This window comes from Protopterus annectens, chromosome 11.part0 (genome assembly GCF_019279795.1).
Source record: "Protopterus annectens isolate FY-2018-M chromosome 11.part0, PAN1.0, whole genome shotgun sequence".
Classification (NCBI taxonomy): Eukaryota; Metazoa; Chordata; order Ceratodontiformes; family Protopteridae; genus Protopterus; species Protopterus annectens.
In genome coordinates, this window is record NC_056745.1 from 330,854,206 (window position 1) to 330,879,451 (window position 25,246).

Below are 25,246 nucleotides of genomic sequence, written 5' to 3' on the forward strand. Positions count from 1 at the left end.
GCCTCATGTGCAACCTTCCCATGGGAATCGCAATCAGGGACGCTGCCATGAGTCCCAAAACTTTCAACACCAATTTGGCCGGGGCTTTCCTGCATTGCAGCAGAAGAAGAACCTGTTCCTTGAGGGATGAAGCCCTTACTTGAGGGAGCTTTACCAATGTTAAACGCGTATCTAGGTCCGCTCCGATAAATGAAATATGCTGTGAGGGCAATAAGACAGATTTTTTGAAGTTTATGGAAATCCCTAGGTGGGAACAAAGGTTGACTGTATAGTTTCTTGCTTGTATGAGGAGACGCTCGGTGGTGGCGGTGAGGAGCCAGTCGTCCAGATAGGGAAACACCCGGAATCCTAGACATCTCAAGTGAGACGCTACCACTGCCATGCATTTGGTGAATACCCTGGGGGCTGAGGTGAGCCCAAAGGGCAGGGCTCGAAATTGAAAATGACTGACTCCCAGCCGGAAGCGCAGGTGATCTCTGGACGTTCTGGCCATCTTGATGTGGTAGTACGCGTCCTTGAGATCTATCGAGCACATCCAGTCGTCCTTCTGTAAAAATGGAAGGATCGATTGAAGCGTGACCATCCGGAACTTTTCCTTCTTCACGAAGGTATTGAGATTGCCGAGATCCAAAATGGGTCTCCAGTCCCCTGTCTTTTCGAACTAAAAGAACCTTGAGTAAGTTCCGGATCCTTTTTGGTCCGCCGGGACTGGCTGAATGAGACTTTTTTTGAGCAGCTTTGAAATTTCTATTGCTGCTTGGCCTTGCAGACGGGGTGGCACATCTGGAGACCTTCTTTGTTGGGGTGGAGTTGACATAAGGGGTATTTTGTATCCTCTGGTTACAATGCTTTTTACCCAGGAGTCTGTGGTGAGAGTTTGCCAGGCCTGTGGGTATAAAGCCAAGCGACCCCAGACTGCCTCCAGAGCAGGACAGTTGGGCCCCCATTCAGGAGTGCTGGAAAGGCTTACCAGGGATAGTATTCCTGTCGCCTTGGTTCTGCGGACCCCCTCTGCCGCCGGGGCGTCTTCCATATGCCCCCTCTGCCTCTGGGGGGGGGGGTTCACTCTGTGTGGCCTGGAAAGATCCCCGAGTTCTACGGAACCACATTTTTCCGCCTCGTTGACCTTTGGGGTACGGTCTGGATGGAACGGAAAAACAGACTCCGACAGCAGACAGAGTCTTTCCTTCCTGCTCACACCCAGTTAATGTCTCTTTCATTTTGGGCCCAAAAAGAGTGGCACCATCAAAGGGGGCGTTGGCGAAAGAAGACTTGAAGGCTTCCGCAAAAGAGCACAGCCGCATCCAGGATTGTCTTTGTAGAGCAATCGCTGAAGCTGCGGCCCTACTCGACCCTTCAGCCGCATACGAGATGAGCCTCATGGACGAGTTCACTACGGAGGTAAGGGTGTTAAGTTGTGCTGTCACCTTATCTGAAACAGCAGCATCTGTGTTACCCTGGAGGGTATCTCTCAGTTCCTTGATGAGATCCCTCTGTAGTTGTGTCAAACAGTTTAGCGAACGCATGGAAAAAGTCACTGAACTAAAAACGCGCTTCCCGTATCTGTCCATAGGTTCATAGGTTCATAGGTTTATACTAGGCTATCTGCCCTAAGGCATTTATAAGCCTAGCCCAAATTATTGTGGCTTACGCCACCCCTTATATGAAAAAATACTGTGCCCATTAGTTTGTTGTGCCTCTGTCCAGCAGTGACCCAGAGATGATTCCCGGGGTAAACCTACGATCTCCCATCCACAGGTCTAGATTTCTCTTGAACAGAGTCAGCGAGGTGCTCTGCCTCACATGGACCGGGATTTTATTCCACAGCATAGGGAGTCTCTGAGTGATAAATCTATCCCTCCAGCACGCCCTATTTATATCCGTGCTAAGGTTTAAGTCGCTTGCTCTAGTGGTTTTGGTGGATTTGGATTTTTGAGGTGGAGCATGTCCATTAATTCCGGGTTGGACATGGCCTTGTATGTCAGGCACATGTCACCTCTGAGCAGCGGTATGACTGAATAGAGCTGGAGTTTCTTCAATCTGGCAGCATATGACAGATTTTGGAGTCCCTTTATCCTTTTGGTGAGGAACTTTTGGGGTCTCTCCAATTGCTGCAGATGTCGGGTGAGATACATCCCGAGAGCATTGTACTGATCATTGGTCTGATAAGTGAAGAGTACAGAACAATGACCTCACTAGATCTGGATGTGAATCCCTTCATGATCAGGTGGGCAATGTAGAAGGTCTTTCTAACCACTTTAGCAATGTGAGTGTCAAAAGAAAGGCCACTGTCAACCTGGGTCCCCAGGTCCCTGATAACCTCTTCTGTGCTTAGTGGATTGCCACCTATATGGTAGCTTGGGGTTACCTTGTTTTTCCCGAAGGGTATGACTATACATTTTTTCCTAGAATCCTTATTAGGAGGATGAACAGAAGAGGAAGACTCAGACATCTCCTTTTTAGTGGCTGCGGCCACCACCATAGCGTCAACGGGGACTCCTTTTGTGAGATAGGTCTTGTCCTGGGGGGCAGTAATAAATTTACTTGGTTTTCGAGGGACCGGTTCCACTGTGTCCGGTGTCTCCCACGCCCTTCCAGCAATTAAATCCATTAACTCACCGAAGGGCGGAGTAACCCAGGAGGTAGAAGGTTGAGCACCAAATGCCTTCAGCAACACCGACTCGTCCTCAGTGGGGGTTAGGGACTGCCAATCACCCCTCTGTTTTAATATCTCCAAGATGTCCGCAAATGAGACATCCTCGGAGGGGGATTTTGGGGACCCCTCTGACTCATCCAAGTCAGTGTCAGAAGTTAGAGATTCCTGTGCGGAGTCTAAGTGCCTCCTCTTGCACAGTCTTTTCCTCGGGACCTCATCGGAGGGGGATTCCGGTGAGGCCTCAGAGGAACAGGGGGCATCCTCTAGGGATGGCTGAGACAATGGTGCTCCACGCTTTGGATGTGTCATGGGAACAGAAACAGAGAGCAGCTCCTTAAGGGAGGGAGAAGACACGTCCGATGTAGTGGTTGTCTGTGTAGACAAAACCTTCCTCATAAAGGTCAAAAACCCCTGAACCTCGGGTCGAGGACTCCCCCGGTTCCGAAGAACATGGAAGAATCCGAGACACGGGGCCCATGGGTCTCGACCCCGAGGACGGAGCCGAGCCGATCTGCGCCGAGGCCCCGAGAGGGAGAGTCGGAACCGAAAGGTCGGTACGACTCTCGGTCCCGGAACCAAGGAGAGATAGTCAACTCCGCGACTCACCTATCGGTTCTGATGGAATTGAGGTAAATTTTGTCGATCGTGCAATGGACGGTTTCGGCACCGAGGGCTCCACCATCATCGGCTCATCCTCTTCCGGCTCCGAAGACTGGATGGGTCTCGAAGGAGGACCTGTTGGAGATAAAGGAAGGCCTTCTAGTTTCGACACCAACTGGGAGGAAACTGCAATCAATTTGGAAAGGGCCATGTTCTCCATAAGTTTCTGCACGACACGATCCACATCAGTATCAGATAATGGTCTGGAAGATCGGGTCGAAGGGGCCGAAGATGGCACCGACCGAAGAATAGACGGTGGCAGTAGTTCCGACACCGGTTCCAAGACCTGGGGCTCAGTGAGAGACAAATGTTCGACGCTCGGCCCTGAAGTCTGTGGAACCGGCGAACGAACTCTAGAAGATGTACGCGGAGCCGATGACATGGGCTCCGACATCTTCGACCCCTTCGAAGACTTAGAAGCCTGGTCAGACTTGTCCAAGGCCTCTTGGAAGGCAGGCTTAAGAAGCCCCCTATCAATAAGTTTCCTGCGTCAATCTGTCATGATCCTCCCACTGAAGGAATGGCAAATAGAGCAATCCTCTTGCAAGTGGAGAGGGCCAAGACAGTAGACGCAGGAAGTGTGGTAGTCAGTGATGGACATTTTCTGTCCACACTGACACCTTTTGAAACCACTCTTTGCTTTTTCAGACATAACTTAAAAGGAGTAATAGTTTAATTTTAAAGGAATTTACAGTTAGGAAAGGGTAGGCCCCAAAGGGAAACCTATAGAAAAACTAACTATAAAATACACACAAACACACTACAGTATATAAAATATAAATATCCACAAAAAACTATAGGAGAATAATAACTTTTGAAAGAATAAAAAGAAGAAAAAAAATCTGTTTAACAACTAATCTCTGGTCCGAGCTCTCTGTAGCGATGTGACCTGTTGCAGCGGCAAACTAGATCTGAGTAATGGCAGGGAGGATTGTGGGATATAGCCTGGTCTCGAGCTTCTCTTAGATGCAGAGCTTTGCTATGCGGCCATCCTCGGCTCCGAACCCGTGTGTAAGAACAAACGGCGAGATTGAACACTCTCACATTTCATAATTACACTTAAATGTGGACAGTTGTGGAGACTTTAAAGTAAATTTGTCTGGTTTTGCTTTTAATAATACACAAATGTCTGTTTTAAGTCAGGACTTAAAATTTGTGTCCACGGTTTTACTGAGATTGTACATGTTGAGAACAGACATTTTTAGATTAAGTAGAAAATTATATTAAGTTAATTATTTTTTACCTAATAAGGAGCAAAAGGAAAGAAATCGATCTTTTTTCCGCGATACTTGTGATGGAGAGTGAAAGCTCAATAGATAGTTTCTTTACATGTGCCTCTAATGAAGATGATATAGGCAATTACAATGCTTATTGTCATTTTGATACTAGCCGGATAGCTTGCAAGTGTGATTTTATACCCCCTTTTAGTCATGAGGGGGTACAAAATTTCACTGCCATGACTAATTTTACAATAGAACAAGCCTTTTTAAAATTTATAAATAACAAAGAGTTCAATCAATTATAATTTGACCAAAACAAAGTGGAAAGTTTTAAGAGAGATGGGTGAACAGAAAGAATTTTGTTTTTAAGCCTTCTGATAAGGGTAACAAAATAATTATATTGCATTTTACTCAATATTTAAAAATGTGCTTTGATCATTTAATCAATAAGAATGTGTATAAAAATGTATCACTAACTGAATACATAAATGCTACAAAAGAATTCAAAAGTTTGTTAGAAAAAGGCTACAGGCTGGGTTATTTTTCCTTGACAAGATGTTAATAAGTAGTTTTATAGTGAGGAGAGTTTGATGCCATATTTTTATTGCCTCTTAAAAATACACAAAAGATATGGTAGACCCACCTGGGAAACCTATAACTTTTGCCTCTAATTATTTTTTGCAAAATACTGGGTTATTTTTACATAGCTATTTGTTACCCTATGTGACTAAATTACCCTCCTTTATAATAGACACTTTTGACTTCTTAAATAAAATTAAATATACAAGTTGAACGAAAGATATGTACTGGGCTGCCATCGATGTCAAAAGTCTATATACTAGTATTCATCATAAATTTGGTCTGGAAGCACTACAATTACATCTAGGAGACAGTCCTGTAAGTAATTACATAATGGAATTATTAACAAATACAAACATTAAACAAAAGAAATTGTAGGTAAAATACATAGTACATGTGAATGTTACGGTGTTATATATATTGCTACATGTGGGGTATGTTCTGGTTTTTACGTTGGTAAAACTGAGAGAAAGATAAAAAGGAGAGTTTATGAACATATCAATGATATAAAAAATAAAAAAGAAGGGAATGCGTTATATAAACGCACGTTAATATGTCCCCTAGCGAAATACAAGTTTTCCATTATTGAAGAAGTTCAAAAAGATGAAAGAGGGGGCTTATGGGAAACTAAAAGGCAGATTATTTTGGAGACTAATAAATTCCCAGGTCTTAATGATAATATTTCCCTTGCACCTGTTCTTAGAATGAGGACAGCTTGACTATGAAAACATACAAACATGCATGCAAACATTTTATGTCAATGGCCAATTTTAAGATTTAATTTTCGAATGTTTATTTTATGATTTATATTTCACAAGTATGGTTATATAGGATTTCTCAAAAAATATTTTTAACATTAATATTTATATGTATTTAAAATATTTAAAATATTTAATATTTTATATTCAATATACATTGCAAGTTATTGTCTAACATTGGTTTATATTCCTTCATATTACATTTTTATATATTTTAATACGTTTTATAATTAATATATTACCAAATGTCTTGTTATGTATTTGCAATTTTGCAATTTTCCTTTTGACCACTTGGTGGTAGTATTTCATTTAAAATATGGTTGATTTAGTATATTTTTATACATGGTGTGCGATATATATTTATATGTAAAACACTGGATCCAAATTATATCAAATTATATTTAGTTTATGAGGTAAATTTCATTTTTATTTTTTAGATTTATATTTACAAGTGACGTTTTTAACATATTCAAGAAACTGTAGAAGTTCAAGTGATATAAAATGAGGTTAGTGCGATGAATTAAACAGTAGGAATATATAGTAATGAGTTGAACTCTAGATGTGATTGGATAATTCAAATGTTGGTAATTTGTAATTATGGTGTTGTCTGATGAAGTTTGGATGTGTTGGACGAAAAACACGGTGATTCGTTAAGCGTTTAACGTTTGTATTTGTTAATAATAAACAGTTGATTTTATTTACGCTCGCTGTCCGGTGTTTTCCTCAAACAGTGTGTTTGCTGGTTATTGGTTTGTGTTCGCATTGGTCCTCAGTTTTTGGATTACATAATGGAATTGATACATTTTTGTTTAGTTAATAATTACTTTTGTTTTTGTGAGAATATTTATAGACAGGCACAGGGTACAGCCATGGGGGCATCCTTTGCCCAGATGTATCCCACTTTATTTATGGGTTTGAGGTTGAACATTTGTATAGTTATACATTTTATAAAAATTTTACTAAAACATTATAGATTTATAGATTTGATTTTTATATGCAAGGGATGTTTAGATTTTTTTTGCCATCTTTTATCAAGGATTTAGATAATAGATTTCATTTGAACTTTGATGGTCTCCACTTTGGAAACTCAGTAGTATTTTTTGGATGCACACTTACAGGATTTCTCGAATGGTAAATATAAAGATGAAAGTTCATCGTAAATTTGAACATCCTAATTATTGTTCTGCATGGTTCTAGTTGCCACCCCCCTCATTTGTTAGAAGCACTCCCCTGGGGGGGGGGGCACGTTGGTGCAGCGGTTAGTGTTGCTGCTTCACAGCAAGAGGTTCCCTCGCTCGATTCTCAGTTGGAGCGCCTTCTGTGTGGAGTCTGCATGTCCTCCCTGTGGTCGAGTGACATCTAAAGACATGCAGGTAGGTGCGTGAATGGGTGTACCTTCTTTGAAGGTTGGGCGTCGGGCTGGCGACTGGGTACAGTAAAAATCCACTCCCAGTTATTAGAGGACCAGACCGCGGTGGCGACCCCTAACTAGGAAAAGTCGAAAGACTTTTTTACTCCCTTATAGGGATTTGCTACGTGTACATAGGTTATGTAATGATAAGGAGGAGTTGGGAATGGAAAATAATAGAATAGCTATGTTTTTAGAAAGAGGATAAATTATTAAGAAGTCATTAGAAAAATTAAAAAACAACGTTGATGCCAGCAATACTGACAAGGTAGGGTTTAACAATAATAAAGGGAGAGGGGGTGGAGATGAACGGAGAAAGGTGTATGCAGTAACTACTTTTAGTGTGTTTAGCAGTCAAACTATAAATATTATTTACAATTTTGGAACTTTCTGATTAAATCTAGAGAGTTTGAGCAATTTATGTACTACCCCAATGTTTTCATATAGGAGTATTCAGGATATTACTGTTCACAGTAAATTTATTAAACCAACAGAGAACCTATATAATGAAATAAATATAAAAGATACAAATAGAACAATTACCATATATAAATGCAAGTATATTGTGAATACGTTTATTAAAATTAATTGGGTTTCTTTTTACCAGTGGGAAATACTGCTGTTGCACATAAAGTGTTGTTTATGCTCCAAGATGTCCATGTGACCTATTTTACATAGGGGAAGTAAGAAACCTTATAAAATTACATTATAGGAACACACAAGAAATATAAAAAACATGAAGGAAAATAGCCCTTTGGATGTTCATTTTAGATCTTGTCATGGTAGTAATCCCAGCTTTCTAAGAGGCACTATTTTAGAACAAATAACTCAGGCTTTTGAATTGCTGCTTTAAAATAAAAACAGATTCCTTTTAAAGTATGACACACTGACCCCAAGTGCTTTAAATGTAGAATGCACTTAGAAACTTTTAAGATGATTGATTAATTTAATATACTATGTAATTAATTAATTGTTTAATCGTTTTTGTGTATAGCAGATAAGATGTGAATCAATTACTATGTAATTACTTAATTGTTTAATAGATTTTGTGTAGAGTAGATAAGATGTGAATCAGTTTGGTGTTTGTACTCCTTGAAGTCAAGTGATTTGCCTTGGCTTTACAGTTGGTTAAATAAATATTCCTAATTTTTCACTGGCCATTTTTTTGTTTTAACAGAATACCAAGGATGTGAGCCCTGTTTACTACTTAATTTCAGTCTTAAATTGGCCCATAAGTCTCATCGCTAAGGTGTTCTTTTTACTCTCTGAAGTACAGACCATAGGTCTTGCAGAAAAACAGAAGTCAGAAATTTATGTTAAATACAGTCTTGAACCCATGTACTCAAACATTCCACACATTTTCTGATTACCTCTACAAAAGAAGAAACAAAAATATGCACAATTCCATTCTGGCTTACAAACAGGGTGTCTATATGAGCCATCATCAACTTCTGATTAAAAAACAGACAGACTCTGGAAGCCATCAGACTGGGCAAGAATCATAAGCAACCATGGGCATCCAAGTCTTTACATTTAAGGAGGCACAGAACACCATATTATTTGACTAGCTCTCTCCAACTGCATGGAAATGCACTCAGCACAAACAGAGGGTACTAACAGATGAAGACAGTCAGGAAACATACACTGCAAGATACTAAGTGTGTACGAGGAGTAAAGCCCAGTTCAACTCTATAAAAAACCAAACAGTACAGTACTCAACATCTGAAAGAAAGAAAAGGCCAATTACTAGAAGAAAGGGAACCCTCATGCCCTTTGTTCTCCATCTAGGAGAAATACCAAGATATCTAGTGAAGGTAGGCAAGCCAGCAGTATACCACAGAAAGTAGCACAACAGAGGGAAAGTACAGTTGTGTACACTTACCATAAAAGTAGATGTTAGACTGTATTCACTGTTGCAGTCATCACATTTAGGTTATCCCTGACAGGGTAGCCCTCGGCCGGCCCAAATACTAGAGGCTTAGTATTTCTGCATCGGTTGCTGTAGCTTTAGGACTGATGTCAGGTCGTCAGTAGTATAAAGTAAGGTAGTCAACGCCATTTCATCAGTCTTTCTTGCCCTAACCTGTCAGGAGCCCCCAAGTAGGATCCAGGTTCTGGTGGAAGAACCCCGCTAGTAGAAAGTAAATACCAATATGTCCCTTGTAAGGAAAGTGAAGATCAAAAAAGGGGGATGGAGGGAGGGAAACCAGGACTGCAACAGTGAATACACTTGAATATCTACATTTATGGTAAGTGCACACAACTGTACTATGTTCTTTGTGTTTCACTGTTTCAGTCATCACATTTGGGTTGATTGCCAAAGCTAAGGAAATGGGTGGAGGCAGTCAAGGAAACTAGGGTCTGGCTAGGATGCCCTGCAAGACTGCAGAAGCAAACCCTGCCCTGGATTTGGAGAAGAGAGGCAGGTGGTAATGTTTAGTAGAGGTGTGAACAGATGTCCAGGTGGCAGCCTCCAGGATGTCCCTGGTGGGGACTCCTCTGATGAAAGCTGCAGAGGTGGAGGCTGCTCTGGTGAAGTGAGTCCTGACCCCCTTGGGGGGAGGCTTTCTGTGTTGTTTGTAGCAGAAATGGATGCAGTGTGCTATCCATTTGGAAATAGGTTCATAGGTTCATAGGTTCATACTAGGCTATCTGCCAGAGGGCATTTACAAGCCTAGCCCATAGTTTTGTTTGTACGCCACCCCCACCCCTGGGGACTATGGAACTATATTATTTTGCTGTGCCTCTGTTGAGCAGTGACACTGAGGTAATCCCTGGGGTATATCTGCGATCTCCCATCCATTGGTCAAGATTTCTCTTGAACAAGGCCAGCGAGGTGCTCTGCCTCACATATACCGGGATTTTATTCCACAGCATAGGGAGTCTTTGGGTGATGAATCTATCCCTCCAGCACGTCCTATTAATAGCCGTGTCGAGGTTTAAGTCTCCCGCCCTTGGTTTGTTTGGAGACGGCTTTGCCTTCTGCCCCTGTAGCAAAGCTAACCAGCAATTGCTCAGACTTTCTGAAGGATTTAGTCCTGTCTTGATAGAATCTGAGCTGTCTGTGCACATCTACAGAGTGCAGGATCCTTTTCCCCTTGTTCTGGGTATTAGGGAAAAAGGTGGGCAAATGAATGGATTGGTTGAGAGCCACACTGGACACTACCTTGGGAATAAAGGATGGGTTAGTCCTGAGGGATACCCTGTCAGCATGGAAGATGATGAATGGTTCCACAGCCAGGAATGCTTGCAGCTTGGAGACCATTCTGGTTGAAGTGATGGCCAGAAGGAAAGCTGTCTTCCAGGAGAGAAAGTTTAGGTCTGCCAAAGAAGTTGGTTTGAAGGGGGGCAGGGTGAGCTTTTCCAACACAAAGTTAAGGTCCCAAGCTGGGGTTGGCGCTCTTCTGGGTGGTCTCAAGTTGCTAGCCCCTCTTAGGGACTGTTTGATCAAAGGGTGTGAGAAAAGGGGCTTCTCAGTGGGAAAATGAGCAGAGATAGCAGAGACATGAATTTTAATAGAGTAAAAAGAGATGCCATTGTGTAGCAGGTCAGCTAAGTAATCCAGGATGAGAGAGAGGGAGGGCTGTGCCGTATTGGCTCCCTTAGCCTGAATCCAGGCGCAGAATCTTTTCCATTTGACAGCATAAGACTTTCTAGTGCTAAGGCATCTGGCCTCATGTATAACATCTAGAACCTGTTTACTGAGGTTGGCAGATTGATCGGGGGTTAGGGAATAAGCCAAGCTGCCAAATCGAGTGTCTGCAGTTGAGGATGAATGAATTCCCCTTCCCTCTGGGTCAGGAGGTTTGGAATCTGAGGAAGATGCCAAGGTAGCAGTGGGGATAGGCTGCGCAGCAAGGGGTACCAGTGCTAGTGAGGCCAGTCTGAAGCTATAAGAATTGTCTTTTTCCTCCTTTATTTTGAACAGTACCCTGGGGATGAGAGGTAGTGGAGGGAAGGCATAGACCGATAGATTGACCTAGGGGATGGACAGGGAATCCACATTCCAAGCCATGCAGTGATGCTCCCCAGTGCAGAATTTGCTGAGCTGATGGTTGGTGTGGGAGACAAAGAGGTCGACCTTCGGGGTGCCCCATTTCTGAGTTATTAGGGTGAAGGTTCTTCTGTTGAGCTGCCACTCGTGTGGGTCCAGAAGATTTCTGCTTAAGTGGTCTGCCAGAGAGTTGAGAGAACCTGGTAGGAATTGTGCTAACAGGTGGAGTTGCATGGCAGAGGCTGTGTGCCAAAGGGTCATGGCCAGCCTGCATAGAGGGTAGGTGTGAGTCCCTCCCTGTTTGTTGATATACCACATCACAGTGGGGTTGTGTTGTCTGTTTTGATCAGGAGAGCCCCTGGGGAGAGAAGGGGCTTGAAAGCTATCAAGGCGTGCTGGACAGCCATCATCTCCATTTGGTTGATGTGCAGAAGGATTTGCTGTGGGTTCCATTGGCCCTGTATGCACCTGCCGTCCAGGTGTGCACCCCAGCCATAGTCTGATGTCAACACTCTCAAGACCTGGAGACTCTTATACCTATAATACCTTGCCTCAGAAACCCCCACCACCCACACCCTCACCACAGATGCATCAAAGGCTTTTTAGGTACCACTGAAGTTTCCTCATATGCAGTCTGACATATGGAACGAGTAATATGCAAGATGCCATGAACCTCAGAGCTTGCAGGATCTTCCTGGCAGTCTGGTGGCTAGTTGAGAGAAGTAGGCAGTCAGGAAAATTTGCTTTTCTGGTGTAAGGAATGCCATCTGGGATGATGTGTCCAGGCTTGCTCCCAGGAATATAACCTTTGGGTGGGCACCTGTTTGGATTTCTTTTAGTTGATTGTGTACCCTAGGGAGGTTAGTAGGGATTTGACAAAGGCCAGGTGCTTGAGCAGCTTTTCCTGGCTGTCTGCCTGAATTAGGCAGTCACCTAAGTATGAGTAAATCTGGATATTCCTTTGTCTGCAAAAGGCAATGGCCGGAGCCAGACATTTTGTGAAAACTCTGGGAGCAGTAGATAAGCCAAAGGGAAGCACACAGAACTGAAAGTGCTGAGATCCTGCCCTGAAACGGAGATATTTCCTGCACGATTCCCTGATAGGAATGTGGAGGTAGGCCTCTTTTAGGGTTGCTATACAAGCATCCTTGGAAAGCATGGGTAGCAGCTACTGGAGGGTGAGCATTTAGAATTTTGGGATCATCAGGAAGGCATTTAGAAGGGATAGATAGAGGATGGGGCACCAGGTGCCCTCTTTTCCGGGTACCAGAAAAAGTCTGGAATAGAAACCTTGGCCTTTCTGTTCAGCAAGAACGTGCTCTACTGCCTTCATAGAGAGCAGGGAACAGACTTGCTTTTGAGCCTCTGCCCACTAGCTTGGAGGTAGAGCTGGGAACCCTTTTGGAGTTGGAAGGGTGTGGAAAGAAAAGTTGTATCCCTGGGACACTATGTTGAGAACCCAGTGGTCGTTGGTAATGGTGGCCCAGGTGCTTGCATGAAAGGACAGTTTTCCTCCTAGGGGTAAGTGATGGTGGGCAGAGGGAGGGGGTGGGGGAAAGTGAGTCATTGCGAGATCTTACCATAAGAGGGTGGCTTAGAACTCCCAAGATTTGAAGTGGAAGTAGTCCACTGCCAAGATCTCTGCATTCCCTGTGGCTGCTGTCTGGGGGGGTCTGGTTCCCCGGGGTCTGGGCTGAACTGGCCTAGTGGGAGCAAGAAAGGACCAGTTCTTGGTGGGACAATGCCTGCAGAACCTGGGTGGCTGGACCTGTAAGAAATCCTTAACTGTCTGCATAGATTTTGCTTTTTCTTCCATCTTTTTTTAAGACCTCTTCTGTCTTAGTGCCAAATAAGTTGTCTTTGTGCAAGGGGGCATCCAACAATTTAGATATGACATGGTCTGGCAAGGGCTGTTCCTTTAGCCATGCGTGCCTTCTAAAGGACAGGTCTGGTGACTGCTGCCCTGCAAGAAGCTTCTAGGGCATCAAAACCACAGCGCAAGGTGTGTTTAGTTACTTGACTTGCAGAATGCATTAACTCTTTAGATTCTGCACAAGCAGGAAAGGAAGACATTTTTTGTTTGAGGAGTTCCAGGGTATGTTGCTGAAATTTTAGCATATGGAACTGACAATTTAGTGCTCTGATAGCAAGAGTAGCTGAGGTGTATACTTTTTTACCCCACCTGTCTAGTGCTCGGTAATCCCTATCTGAGGGGGTGGGATTCTTAGCAGAGATTGCTTTAATCCTTTTAGGCCCTTGAGAAATTACCTTAGTGTAAGCAGTAGCTTTTGTAAAAAAGAAATTTGTGTGAATCAGGGACTCTAAGTACCAGTCTGGTTTTCTGTGTGCAGGAGGGAGGGTGTCACGAGTTAAGCTGGATCCCAGGAAAATATCCTCCACAACATCCAGGACTGGGGAGATGGCCAAGGGTCTGTGCTGTGGAAGATCCAAGAATTCCCCGAGTCTCTTTTTAGACTGAGGGTAGTCATGACTCTCCCATTGGAAATGCTCCCTTAAGGTATGAAGGGTTTTTCCCCAAAGGAAAAACCCTCTGGGGGAGAGGCTGAAGGGATGGAATCCTCCGCATCAGAATCCTCATAAGTAGAGAGGGGTTTCATGTCTTTATATTCAGATGCCTCAGTGTCATCAGACTCTTGTTCAGACAAAACTACAGGGGACAGTTCTCTTCCTTTTGGAGGGGGTAGCTTGGCTTCCCCTGATCAGCATGTTAATGCCTTCCTCCATTTTAAGCATATGAGACTGAGGCAAGGAAGCAGGTGCCTGAGATTGGGTTGTCAGTTTGTTGGGCGAGGTTCATACCCTTGGCCTAAGAAACTCGGTCGTTTTCGAAAGAACAGTAGTTGCGAAAGACGTCGGTTTGTATTGAGAATTGGTAGTGTGAGGGACTTCCTCGGAAGCCTGTGCCTGCTCAGCAGCTCCAGACCCATCCAAGGTAGAGAAGACCACAGGATCCTTAGTCAAAGGAGAATCTTGCGGCATACCAGACTCTGAAAGAGTCTCGGTAGCGGCCTATGAATCCACAGAAGCGGGCATCAGGGGTTGTGAAAGCACCTCACTGAGAACCAGAGAACTGATGACTAGCTTAACAGGAGTGTTGTCGGTAGTTTTGGACCTGTGCAGTCTGTCTCTGTCTTTATCTTTACATTTTTTCAGAAGATCTGCTGTCGGATGGCTTACCGGAGCCATATCGGGTTCAAGGACTGTAAGTGAAAATATCTCGCTACAATAAAGGGCCCGATGGATAGTTCTGGCATTCAATAAAGCACAGAAGCGGCAGCAGGGAACGTTGTGGTCTGGGCCCAAGCAAGTGACGCAGTAAGAATGAAAGTCTGGGTATGGTATTTGCTTTCCACAGGCGAGACAATTGTTAACTTTTTCTGACATTGGTTAGTGCAAGAAAAAAAGGGTCCCCAACAGGGTACTTAGCTTTAGAAGACTTCAGTTTCACGTTGGTAGACGAAACTCAGGTAGTGGCCGACCGGCCCTCGTGCAAACTGCTTCTGCTTTGGGCTCCACCACAAGAAAGACTGATGTAATGGCACTGACTGCCTTACTTTATACTACTGACGACTTGATGTCAGTCCTGAAGAGACAGCAACCGACGCAGAAATACTAAGTCTCTGGTATTTGGGCCCGCCGAGGGCTACCCTGGCAGGGATAACCTAAATGTAATGACTGCAACCGTGAAACATGAAGAACATCTAGCCATGCCAGATAAGCTAATAATATGACCAACTATAGACAGCCCAGACTACCTTAAACCTTTGAGTAGGTTTCAAAGCAGTCAACGGTGTAACAGACTGATATAACACTGGACAGCTAAAAAAACAGTGGGCCAAGGAAGACATTCAAAGAAAACAGGAGCAGAAAACTCTCTTGAAAAGCAGTATTCCCATATAAACAACAAAAATAAAATACAATAAAATAAAACTAAAAATCAGTCATCTCTGAAAGAAAGCATTTCTGCCTAGAAATCTAAAACTAGCTGTTGATGCCATTGCTTAAACTACAAGTTTACTAGTTGACAGCTCCATCCTTGAATCCTATGTCCCAAAAGTTGGAAAAAAGCCTTTATTCTAACCCTACACAAGGGCGGCAACTCTACTAATAGTATCTCCAGCTACCATCCTACAGCCACACTCTCCCCCATCTCCAAGATCCTTGAGAAATGCATTCATGAACAACTTCTAAATTTCATCCTTAATAACCAGATTCTATCTCCAACACAACATGGTTTTAGACCAGGTAATACCACTATGACTGCCTTGATATCTTTCACAGACATACTCAACAATCCCAGAGACTCGGGCAAAATTATTTCTTCTGCATTTCAAGACTTATCAAAGGCTATTGGTACAGTCTCCACCAGTTAATTCTAAATCAGCTCTCAAACTGGTGTCTCCCCTCCCTCTCAACTATTCTCAAATTACTTTTCAGACAGGCAACAGCAAATTAAATAGAACTTTCTCTCTTCATAAAACTTAACAACCCTAGTGGTGTCCCTCACGGGTCTATAGTAGGAACCTCCACTTCAGCATCTTTATTAATGGTCTCCAGTCTTCATTCAGACAGTGCTATCTAATACAATATGCTGATGATTCTACTATTATCTGCTCTGCTAATTCCATGTCTGCTCTGCAGCATATCACAACTGGCCTTTACCTCCATAGAGACCTGGCTCAGTAACAATCACCTGCCACTTAAGTCAAATATAACAAAGCTACTTCTTTTTACCCCCACGAAAAACCCTCATAGACAAGGCCCAATTTACCATTCTCTCTCAAAGCAAACCAAAAACAGAAGTTGTTACCCAGACTAAACTACTGGGAGTAATTATAGATGAAGAGCTAAAATTCGACACTCGCGTACAAAATAATTTTAACAAAAAGACACCAAAAGCTAGGAATTCATTATAAGCACAAACACTATCAGCCCCTCTACTAAACAAGCCTTTGGTACCATTTTTCTTCTCTCTTATTTATGGCGCCCCATTACTTACTAACCTACGATTCTCCCTAAAAACTAAGCTTAAAATATGTTATGACAAAGTCACCAAGTTTGCTAAAAATGCTAAACATTCCACACAACACTGCACAGCTTTAAATTCCCTTAAATGGCTTGAACTCCTAGACTCTCTCTCCTACCAGCAACTAACAACTGTGCATAAATTAATTTACAAACCTTTAGTCTGTCCTGCCCTCACCTCATTATTTACCGACCATCTAATCAAAAGGTCTCTCTGATCTGAAAATCAACACCTTTTGCAGGTGCACAAGCCTAACCTACTTGCCAGACAGTTTCTTTATACTTGTTCTGTAGCCAAAGTCTGAAATTCTCTATCATTAGCAATTAGATCTAATCAAAACCTGCCATCATTCAAAAGTTCTTTACAAGACTACCTCACTTCTCTCTGGATCCGCTCTTGCGCCAATTCCCCACCCTTTAAAACTTGACTGCCAATTCCCCACCCTTTAAAACTTGACTACCCATACTTTTTGAATATATTCTTATTTCTATTTCTCTTATTCACTATATATTCTTCTTACCTATTTTTAATGACCACTAACTATACAATGTCTTGAGTAACCTATTACGGCAGAAGTGTCATACAATGCAAACCTTTTACACACAACTTTTATAAATTTGTTTTAATTGTATCTATTGCTAAATCCTGTTTTATCTTTACTTAAATAATTCATGAGCATGTTTGTATGGAACTTTATTTATTTTATTTTACATTTGTTAACCGGGAAAGTCCGACTGGATACATATCCATTTTCAGCAGAGGCCCGGGGGAGAAAGGCTCCTCACTGAAATTAATTTACACTACAAATTGTGGTTACAGAGAAGTCTATAAACATTGAACATCAGTGACAGATTATAGTCAAAATTGTGGTTACAGAAAAGCTTGCAAACATTTAACAACATCGGTGACAGGTAATAGTCAAGGTCACATGCGGTTAGAAATAATCATTTAGACAAAAGCGGTCATTGTTGGTAGATGGATTAGGTATACAGAAATAATTACATGTTTGAGCAGTGTGTAACAAAGAGAATGCTTTTCAGATAGAAGGCAAGGATGATAAGTTAATCGAATGGTGGTAGGTAAGAAGGAAGTAATTTAGTGTGGGCAGAAATAAGTTCTCTTCCTGATGGTGGGATAAAAGAGATCTAATGGTGGAGGGAATTGTGTGTTGTGAGGGTGGGGAGAGAAGATACAAGGGGTATATACCTCTGTGAGCTAAGTTTGTGTTACCTTTGTCCTGGTATTAAATAGGTTAGACAGGGTATAGAACTGGTCATGGCTGAGTTTATTTTGCTTATTCTGATTTGTGATTGGGTTAGTCAGGGTTTAGACATGGGCAGAGCCAGTCACTGTTCATGTAAATTTTTAGGGATGTTTTGAATTGGGACAAGGAGCATGTGGTGGTTAGTTCAGCTGGAAGGCAGTTCCATTTTTTCCAGCAGAGTTGGAAAACAATGAATCTCCAGCTGAGTTGTTGGCTTTGGTGGTTTGTACTAGCATTTTGTTGGATGAACGGAGGGATGCTAGGCTGCTGTAGGGGGTAATAATATTAGTCAGAATGGGGGTACTGGTAGGTTGGTGTAGGATTTTATGAATCATTATGACTTGGCTATAATGTTACAATGTTGTTGGTTGCAAATGTTAAATCCTGTTCTATACTTGTATGTTTGTTTTTGGTGGAGCTTTTCTCCCCAGGTCTACAATGAAAAAGGGCTCTTACTGGCTCAGTGGACTATCCCAGTAAACAAATGCCAATAAATAAATAACATAACTAAATCTAACAAACATGTTATCACTACTAGCAGGAAAATATAAAAATAGTACTGTATATAATACACATTATTACAAACCACTCTGCAGAGCTGATTTTCTACTCTTTGCTTAAATGCAGCAGACAGTTCACGCAAGATAAGAAATCAAAGTACACTGTTCACAACAGCTTTCTAAACAAAAGAATACTACTTACAAGATGAGAACAAAGGCTTTAAAGCTGAATGATGGAAGTGACTTCATACATACCATCAGTGCTATGGGATCCAATGTGAAGTCCCAGACATCTCCTAAAGAATCATCTAAGGCATCCTGAATGTGTTTCAGCTGTGAAGTGTACTCCTCCAGAAATTTCCCATAGTTCTTCAGCTGCACTTCAGCATGGATTTCTAGGGAAAATATAAACATCAAGAAACAAAACAAAGTTCTTTTACATCACAAGGTTACGTGCCTCCCAAGAAAAAGTAAATGATGCATTTATGCAACACAAGAGACTTGAGAAATTATCATTCCCCCCAACAGCATTAACTTTTAGTTATGTACTCACCATAACTTCAGATGTTTGGGATCCATCTCGCCTACATTCTGAATGATGGGTTCGCGATCCTGCCAAAGAGAAGTCTCTTATTGGCTGAGCTTACTATATCCCAGGATGCACCACCATCAGTCCCCAGATCTAGTTTGTATACATGCACACATGCATACCCTGCTTATATAACATCGTCAGATGAAACAAGATAAAAACAGTGGAGCTCAAAACCGTTCTATCTCTTCTGATCTGCAAGGCAGGGGAAGGAGGGTGAATGAGATGGATCCCAAACATCTGAAGTTATGGTGAGTACATAACTAAAAGATGTTATGTGATCCTATCTACATTCTGAATGATGGGACAGCGTCCCTAGCACCTGAATCCTGGGTGGCTCACTGGAAAACACTCCTGAGTACCGTGGAACCAAATGAAGCTCGCCCTTTAGATGCCACATCCAATTTGTAGTGGGAAATGAAAGTGTGCGGGTTGGACCAAGTAGCAGCACAATTTCGAAATAGCGAGCTTGGAATGAAAAGCTATAGAAGTAGCCATAGCTCTGGTAGAATGAGCTTTGATAGATGATGCAAGTTGCTTATTTGAAGAAGAATAGGCCTGAGTTATGCAATCTCTGATCCATTTTGAGATTGTAGCTTTTGTGATGGTTTGGCCCAATTTATTATCTGAGAAGGACACAAACAACTGGTCTGACTTACGAAGTTGCTGAGACCTGTCTAAATAGAAGCGTAATTGCCTGTGAACATCCAATTTATGGAGAGTGTATTCTGCTTCATTAGAGAATTTTGGAAAGAAAGCTGGTAGTTCTAGAGATTGTTGAAGACAGAAACTAGAGCAGACCTTGGGACAAAGGATGGATTAGGCCTGAGAGATACTCTATCTTTGTGGAAAATCAGATATGGTGGTTTAATAGACAGGGCTTGAAGCTCTGAGACTCTTCTTGCAGTAATAGCCACTAAGAATGCCGTTTTCCATGACAGATATTTTAATTAGCATGTAGCAGCCGGTTCAAAGGGGGATGTTAATGCGAAGCACTAAATCAAGATCCCACGGAGGTGCAGGATGAAAACTGGTGGTCTTAACAGACTCGCACCTTTAATGAATGTTTTGCATAGCCTGCTGCTCATCAAGGGAGGATCCGTGGATTCATGGAATTTAGAGATAGCAGCTAGTTGAACTTTAATAGTTGAGACAGAAGATCCCTGATTAAATAGGGATGTTAAGAATTTCAAAACCTCTGGGACCGGAGCAGTGATAGGGTCTAAGCCCTTGAGTTGAGCCCAGATAGCAAACCTCTTCCACTTACTGAGGTACAATTTGTTAGTGGTGGGTTTGTGGGTCAAGACAAAATGTGAACAACTTCCAGATCTAGTGTGTGTCTTCTAACTAAGGTCGGAAGTGGAGGAGCCAAGCTGTCAATTTCAGAGATTGAAGGGACTGATGCCAATGTCCCGACTGATGGATTAGCAAATCCGGGATCAGGTCTAAGGTCCACGGATCGTCCACTGCATGCTTTTTCAGGTAAGGAAACCATATCTGACGAGGCCAGTATGGGGCAATCAGAATCATTGAAGACCTTAGCTGAGAAGCTTTTTGAATAACTTTGGGAAGGAGTGGAATTGGAGGAAAAGCATAAAGCAACCCTGTTGGCCAGGGTTGTGCTAGAGCATCCATGGCGGTACTTCCTGATGTGGAATCAAGGAGAAGAACCTTTGGCACTTGGTGTTTTGTGGAGTCGCAAATAGGTCCCCATTTCTTGAAAACCTGGGCTGCTACTGTGCGGTTTAGAGACCATTCGTGAGGAGAGAGAATTGTCCTGCTTAGTTTGTCCGCCAATACATTTGACTTTCCCGGGATGTGGGTAGCTACCAAGAAGCGGTTGGTAGCTACAGCCCATTCCCACACTCTCATGGCCTCTCTGCAAAGGGGATACGATCTGGTCCCTCCTTGTTTGTTCAGATACCAAACCACCGACATATTGTCTGTGTGGATGGTGATGATGCCCTGAGGAAGGAACTTGTGTAAGGCCTGTAGGGATAGAAGTACAGCCCTCATCTCCAACACGTTGATGTGGAGAAGAGCTTCGTCCGGAAGCCAGGAGCCCTGAACTAGCCTGCCCAGACAATGCCCCCACCACCCTATCTGCGAGGCTTCTGTCGTCAGGGTCGCCACGGGAGGGGAGAACAAAGGGTTTTCCTGATCCAAGTTGGATGTCTGAAGCCACCAGCGAGGTCCCTTTGCATGTTTCCGTAATCATGATGTGATGATTGAGGGGAAGATCTTGAAAGGACCATTGAGTTGATAAGAGCCACTGAAGAATCCTCATGTGTAACCTTGCCTGAGGAACTAAAAGTACCGTGGCAGACATTGAGCCTAGAACCTGTAGGACCATCCTGGCTGGGGCTTTGGATCTCGAGATCAGAGCTTGAACTTGGCCCTGTAAGGTTCGGATCCTTTCGGCAGGAAGAAAGACGCATCAATCTTGAGTCTATCTCTGCTCCTATAAACTTTATGCGCTGAGAGGGCAGCAAGACAGACTTTGACCAATTGAATGTAATCCCCAGGGAAACACCCAGGGAGATGGTGGCTTTGAGGTTGTCCATAAGTAGATGCCTGGTGGTGGCAGTCAGGAGCCAGTCGTCGAGATAGGGAAACACTTGGAATCCAAGGCTCCTCAGGTGAGCCGTCACTACTGCCAAACACTTGGTGAACACCCTGGGGCTGTGGTGAGACCAAAGGGCAGAGCACAAAATTGGTAATGACTGGCTCCCAGGCTGAAGCGCAGATACCTTCTGGCCTGATGTATCGGTATGTGATAATAGGCGCCCTTGAGGTCTATGGAGCACATCCAAACATCCTTCTCCAACAACGGAGAATGGATTGCAACGTGACCATTCGAATTTGGATTTAAGTAGCGGATAGGTTCAGTCTGCTGAGATCCAATATTGGTCTCAGGTCCCCTGTCTTTTGGCACTAAAAGAACCTGGAGTAATTTCCTGATCCGATTTGGTCTGTGGGGACGGTTGGATGACTCCTTTTGCAGCAGCTTTGAAGCTTCTGCGGCTGCTATTTCCCTTTGACTGGGTGGTGGGTCCGGGATTCTCTTGGACGGAGGGGTGAGCATTTGAATGGGATGGTGTAACCTCCGGCAATGATCCGGCACCCATCTGTCCTGAGTGATTGACTCCCAGGCTTTTAGGTGCTTGGCAAAACGACACCCGACTGGCTCCGGAGCAGCACAGCCGGGCAATCCTCATGTCGTGTGGGAGGCTGAAGAGCCATGAAAGGACTCATGGTCTCCAGAATTGCGGGGCCCTCTGCCGCCTCTGGGACGGCGTCTCCCTGAAAAATTTCCGCCCTCTGCCTCTGGACGGGGAATCTTCCTGCTGTTGGGAGAAAAACTTGCGAGATTTTCGAACCACATTTTCCCCTCCTTTGGCCTTGGGTAAGGCCGAAGGGAGTGGAATAACGGCCCCTACGGCAGATAACGTTTTTCCCTCTTGCTCACAGCGGTAAGGGTGTCTTTCACCTTGGGTCCAAACAATGAGGACCCATCAAAGGGAGCGTAAGGAAGACTTGAAGGCCTCCAAACTGACACAAGCGGAGCCAGGCCTGTCTACGAGAGCCACGCCTGTGCCTGCCCCTTGGCCGCATAGGATATGAGCCTCATGGACGAGTTAGCAATTGGATAGCCAACTGAGAGCTAACGGACTGGGCTAGCTGCTCAGGTAGGTTACCCGAGAGGAGTCTGACAACTCCTTGACCAGATCCCTCTGAAGCCTGGTAAATGTGCCAAATAATTCAGAGACCTTAAGGTAAAGGCCGCTGAAGTCAGGGTGCACCTATCCATACTCCTAGACTCTATTAGGAGGATGGATGGACGTTGAAGCCTCTGCCACGCCCTGCTGTGTAGCAGATGCCACCACCATGGCATCTACAGCCACGCCTTTAGTAAGGAACTCCTTCTCGGGGAGCAGATAAGAATTTGTTTGGACGAGAAGGGACTGGTTCCACAGTATCCGGTATTTCGCCCTCCTTGACAAACTAAATCCAGAAGCTCGTCGAGGGCGGAGATACCCAGGAGGCGGAGGGCTGAGCCCCAAAGGCCTTGAGGAGCACTGATTGGGGTTTGGACATCCAGCCGCCCGCCTTTGTTTGAGGATCTCTAAGATGTCTGCAAAGGAGACATCATCCGATGGGGACCCCTCTGCATCATCCATATCCGTGTCCGATGTGATAGACTCGGGGAGTCCACGTGCTTCCTCTTGCACGATCTCTTCCTTGGGGGTTCCTCTGGAGATGACTCGAAGAACCCTCAGGAAGAGGGAACCCCACTGGGGTAACCTCAGGCCTCGGGGCTCCGCTGGCTACGGACAGGGAACTGCCAAAGACCCAGTCTCCACGCCCAGGGAAGGTGCTGGTAAACCGGAGAGATGGCGAAGAGGATTTGGCCAAGGCACTCCTCATGGCTCTGAAAGCCGGACCTCCAGAATCCTGGGAGCGTCCAGTCTCGGGGCCATGATAGACGGAAGTCCCGCAAGCACCGAGAGGGAGGCTCGAACCAGCCTCGGTCCCGAAACATCACCCTCGGGTCCAGCCGAAGAAGTCAGCGCGCAGACAAACTCGGACCCGAGGCCGGGTTGGAGTAAGGGTCGGAGCCGACCCTGAGATCTCCACGGCTCCAAGAGCACCTGCTCCCGGCAGCGAAGCAGTCGGAGGAGGAATAGCAATGGGGTGGGTCATGGCCATCGGCTCCGAAGCCAACTGGGTCGGAGGGAAGACTGGGGACTGGAAAAGTCTTTGGAGCACCCTGTCTATATCAGAATCCGACATTCTCAAGACCGAGAGGAAACAGAACGGGTTCGAAGACCTCTCCTCGGCCCCAAGGGACTAGGGGACCGGCTCGGCGACTCGATGAGAATCGCCCGGTGCCGACCTACAGATTCCATCGGTGCCGAGGTAGACCGAGGAGGAAGTGTATGAGCGGGCGCCTCTTGTCGGCTCCGTAAGCAGTGAATCCGACGAAGGTGACCCGCCTCACGATGCACCAGCCATCGGCTCCGAAGCCCGAGGAGTCGATACTGGAGGCATCGAGGCAGACCATTCCGACCTCGGCTCCGAAGTCTTTGGAGAGGCCTGCCTAGGTCTCTTGGCAGTCGGATCCGACGGACTGGTCGGAGCCGAAGCCCTTTCTTTTGGCAGGAGTCGGAGCGAAGACAAGGCTTCTTCAAAAGAAGGTTTAATCAACCCTTTAAGAATTAATTTATTTTTCCTCTCCTGGAGGACCCTAGAGGAAAAGCGTGACATACGCTGCATGACTCCTGCAAGTGCTTTGCCCCTAAACAATAAACACAAAGTAGATGGTCATCAGTAACAGACATCTTAAAAGCACATTTAGTACATTTTTAAAGCCCAAGGCCTAGGGGCTTGAGACATGATGTTAAACAATTTCTGACAGGAAATTTAACAACTGTAGAATAAACTTTATGACAAAACCGGCTTACAGAAACAGTGTAAAACACAACCTTGTGTGTAGTAACCGGAACTTTAAAACACTAAAAGTTCAGTTATACAGTTTGACCGAAAAGGCCCTGGATTGAAAGGAAACAAACTCTACCCAATCACACAAGAAATACCACTACTCAATCGCATACAACAGGTAGCAAAGGCAGCAATAGCCGTTAAAACGGCTTTTGTGAAATACAAGCACAAAACTGACAGAAAAAGTAGTTAATAAAAGCTACTCAGCCCAGCCAGCTCGAGACCTGCAGTTAAGCGGCAAACGAGATCTGGGGACTGATGGTGGTGCATCCTGGGATATAGTAAGCTCAGCCAATAAGAGACTTCGCTCTTTGGCATAAGTTGCAGGTGAAGCCGAGGGATCGGCTCCGAACCCATCATTCAGAATGTAGGCGAGATAGGATCACATAACATCAATACAATTATTAACACACTGGAGAAACTAAAGGAAACAGCAGCCAAAGAACACACATATATATATATAATTTTTTTTTTTTTCCCCAGTGCCTGGGGAGAAGAACTCCACAATAATTGCAAATTACAGTTTGCATGTTACAAAAGGACATAGTTCATACAGCTAATTAAACATTTACAGATAAGCTCCATGATATTTGCAATTGGCTTGTCACAATCGCAAAAATGAAAAGACATAATTCAATACAGAAATGTCAACATTTACATAAAGTGAATATTTTTGTTATAAACTCAACTGTAGATTTAACATTTCAAAATATATAGCTACTAGCCATTAGTAGGTTAGGAAAATATGCATGGAGGAGAGGGTAATAGTATATTTGAGATTGCAGAGTATAGTACAATAGATATTAGAGAGAAAATTAATTTTTGGTAAGGGAGGGATTGTTTTGGGTGGGATGAAGTAATAGTAGAGGGAGTTGGATGACTCAGTGCAAGGTGGAATGGGGGGGGAGGGGTTTAAGTTGGAGAGTGGCAAAGGCATTTCCATTTGGAGGAAAGATGACAGAGTAGCTGAGATTTTAAATTTTTGTATGGTTAGGTAGGTTGCGTAGGTGTGTGGGGAAGAGAGTTCCACTGTTTAGCTAAGGAGTGGGACAGCAGTAGATGGCCAGGA

The 25,246-nt window shown here is 44.0% G+C and overlaps 1 protein-coding gene across 1 annotated transcript in view; it reads right to left on the reverse strand.

The window, feature by feature from the left end:
• The window catches only part of WASHC4 (WASH complex subunit 4), a 1,952,913-nt gene that overhangs the window by 1,872,920 nt on the left and 54,747 nt on the right, over positions 1-25,246 (reverse strand). Inside the window, exon 2 of the mRNA XM_044087827.1 lies at positions 18,342-18,481. Coding sequence (XP_043943762.1) covers positions 18,342-18,481 — 140 coding nt within the window. The remainder of the gene's footprint in view (positions 1-18,341; positions 18,482-25,246) is intronic.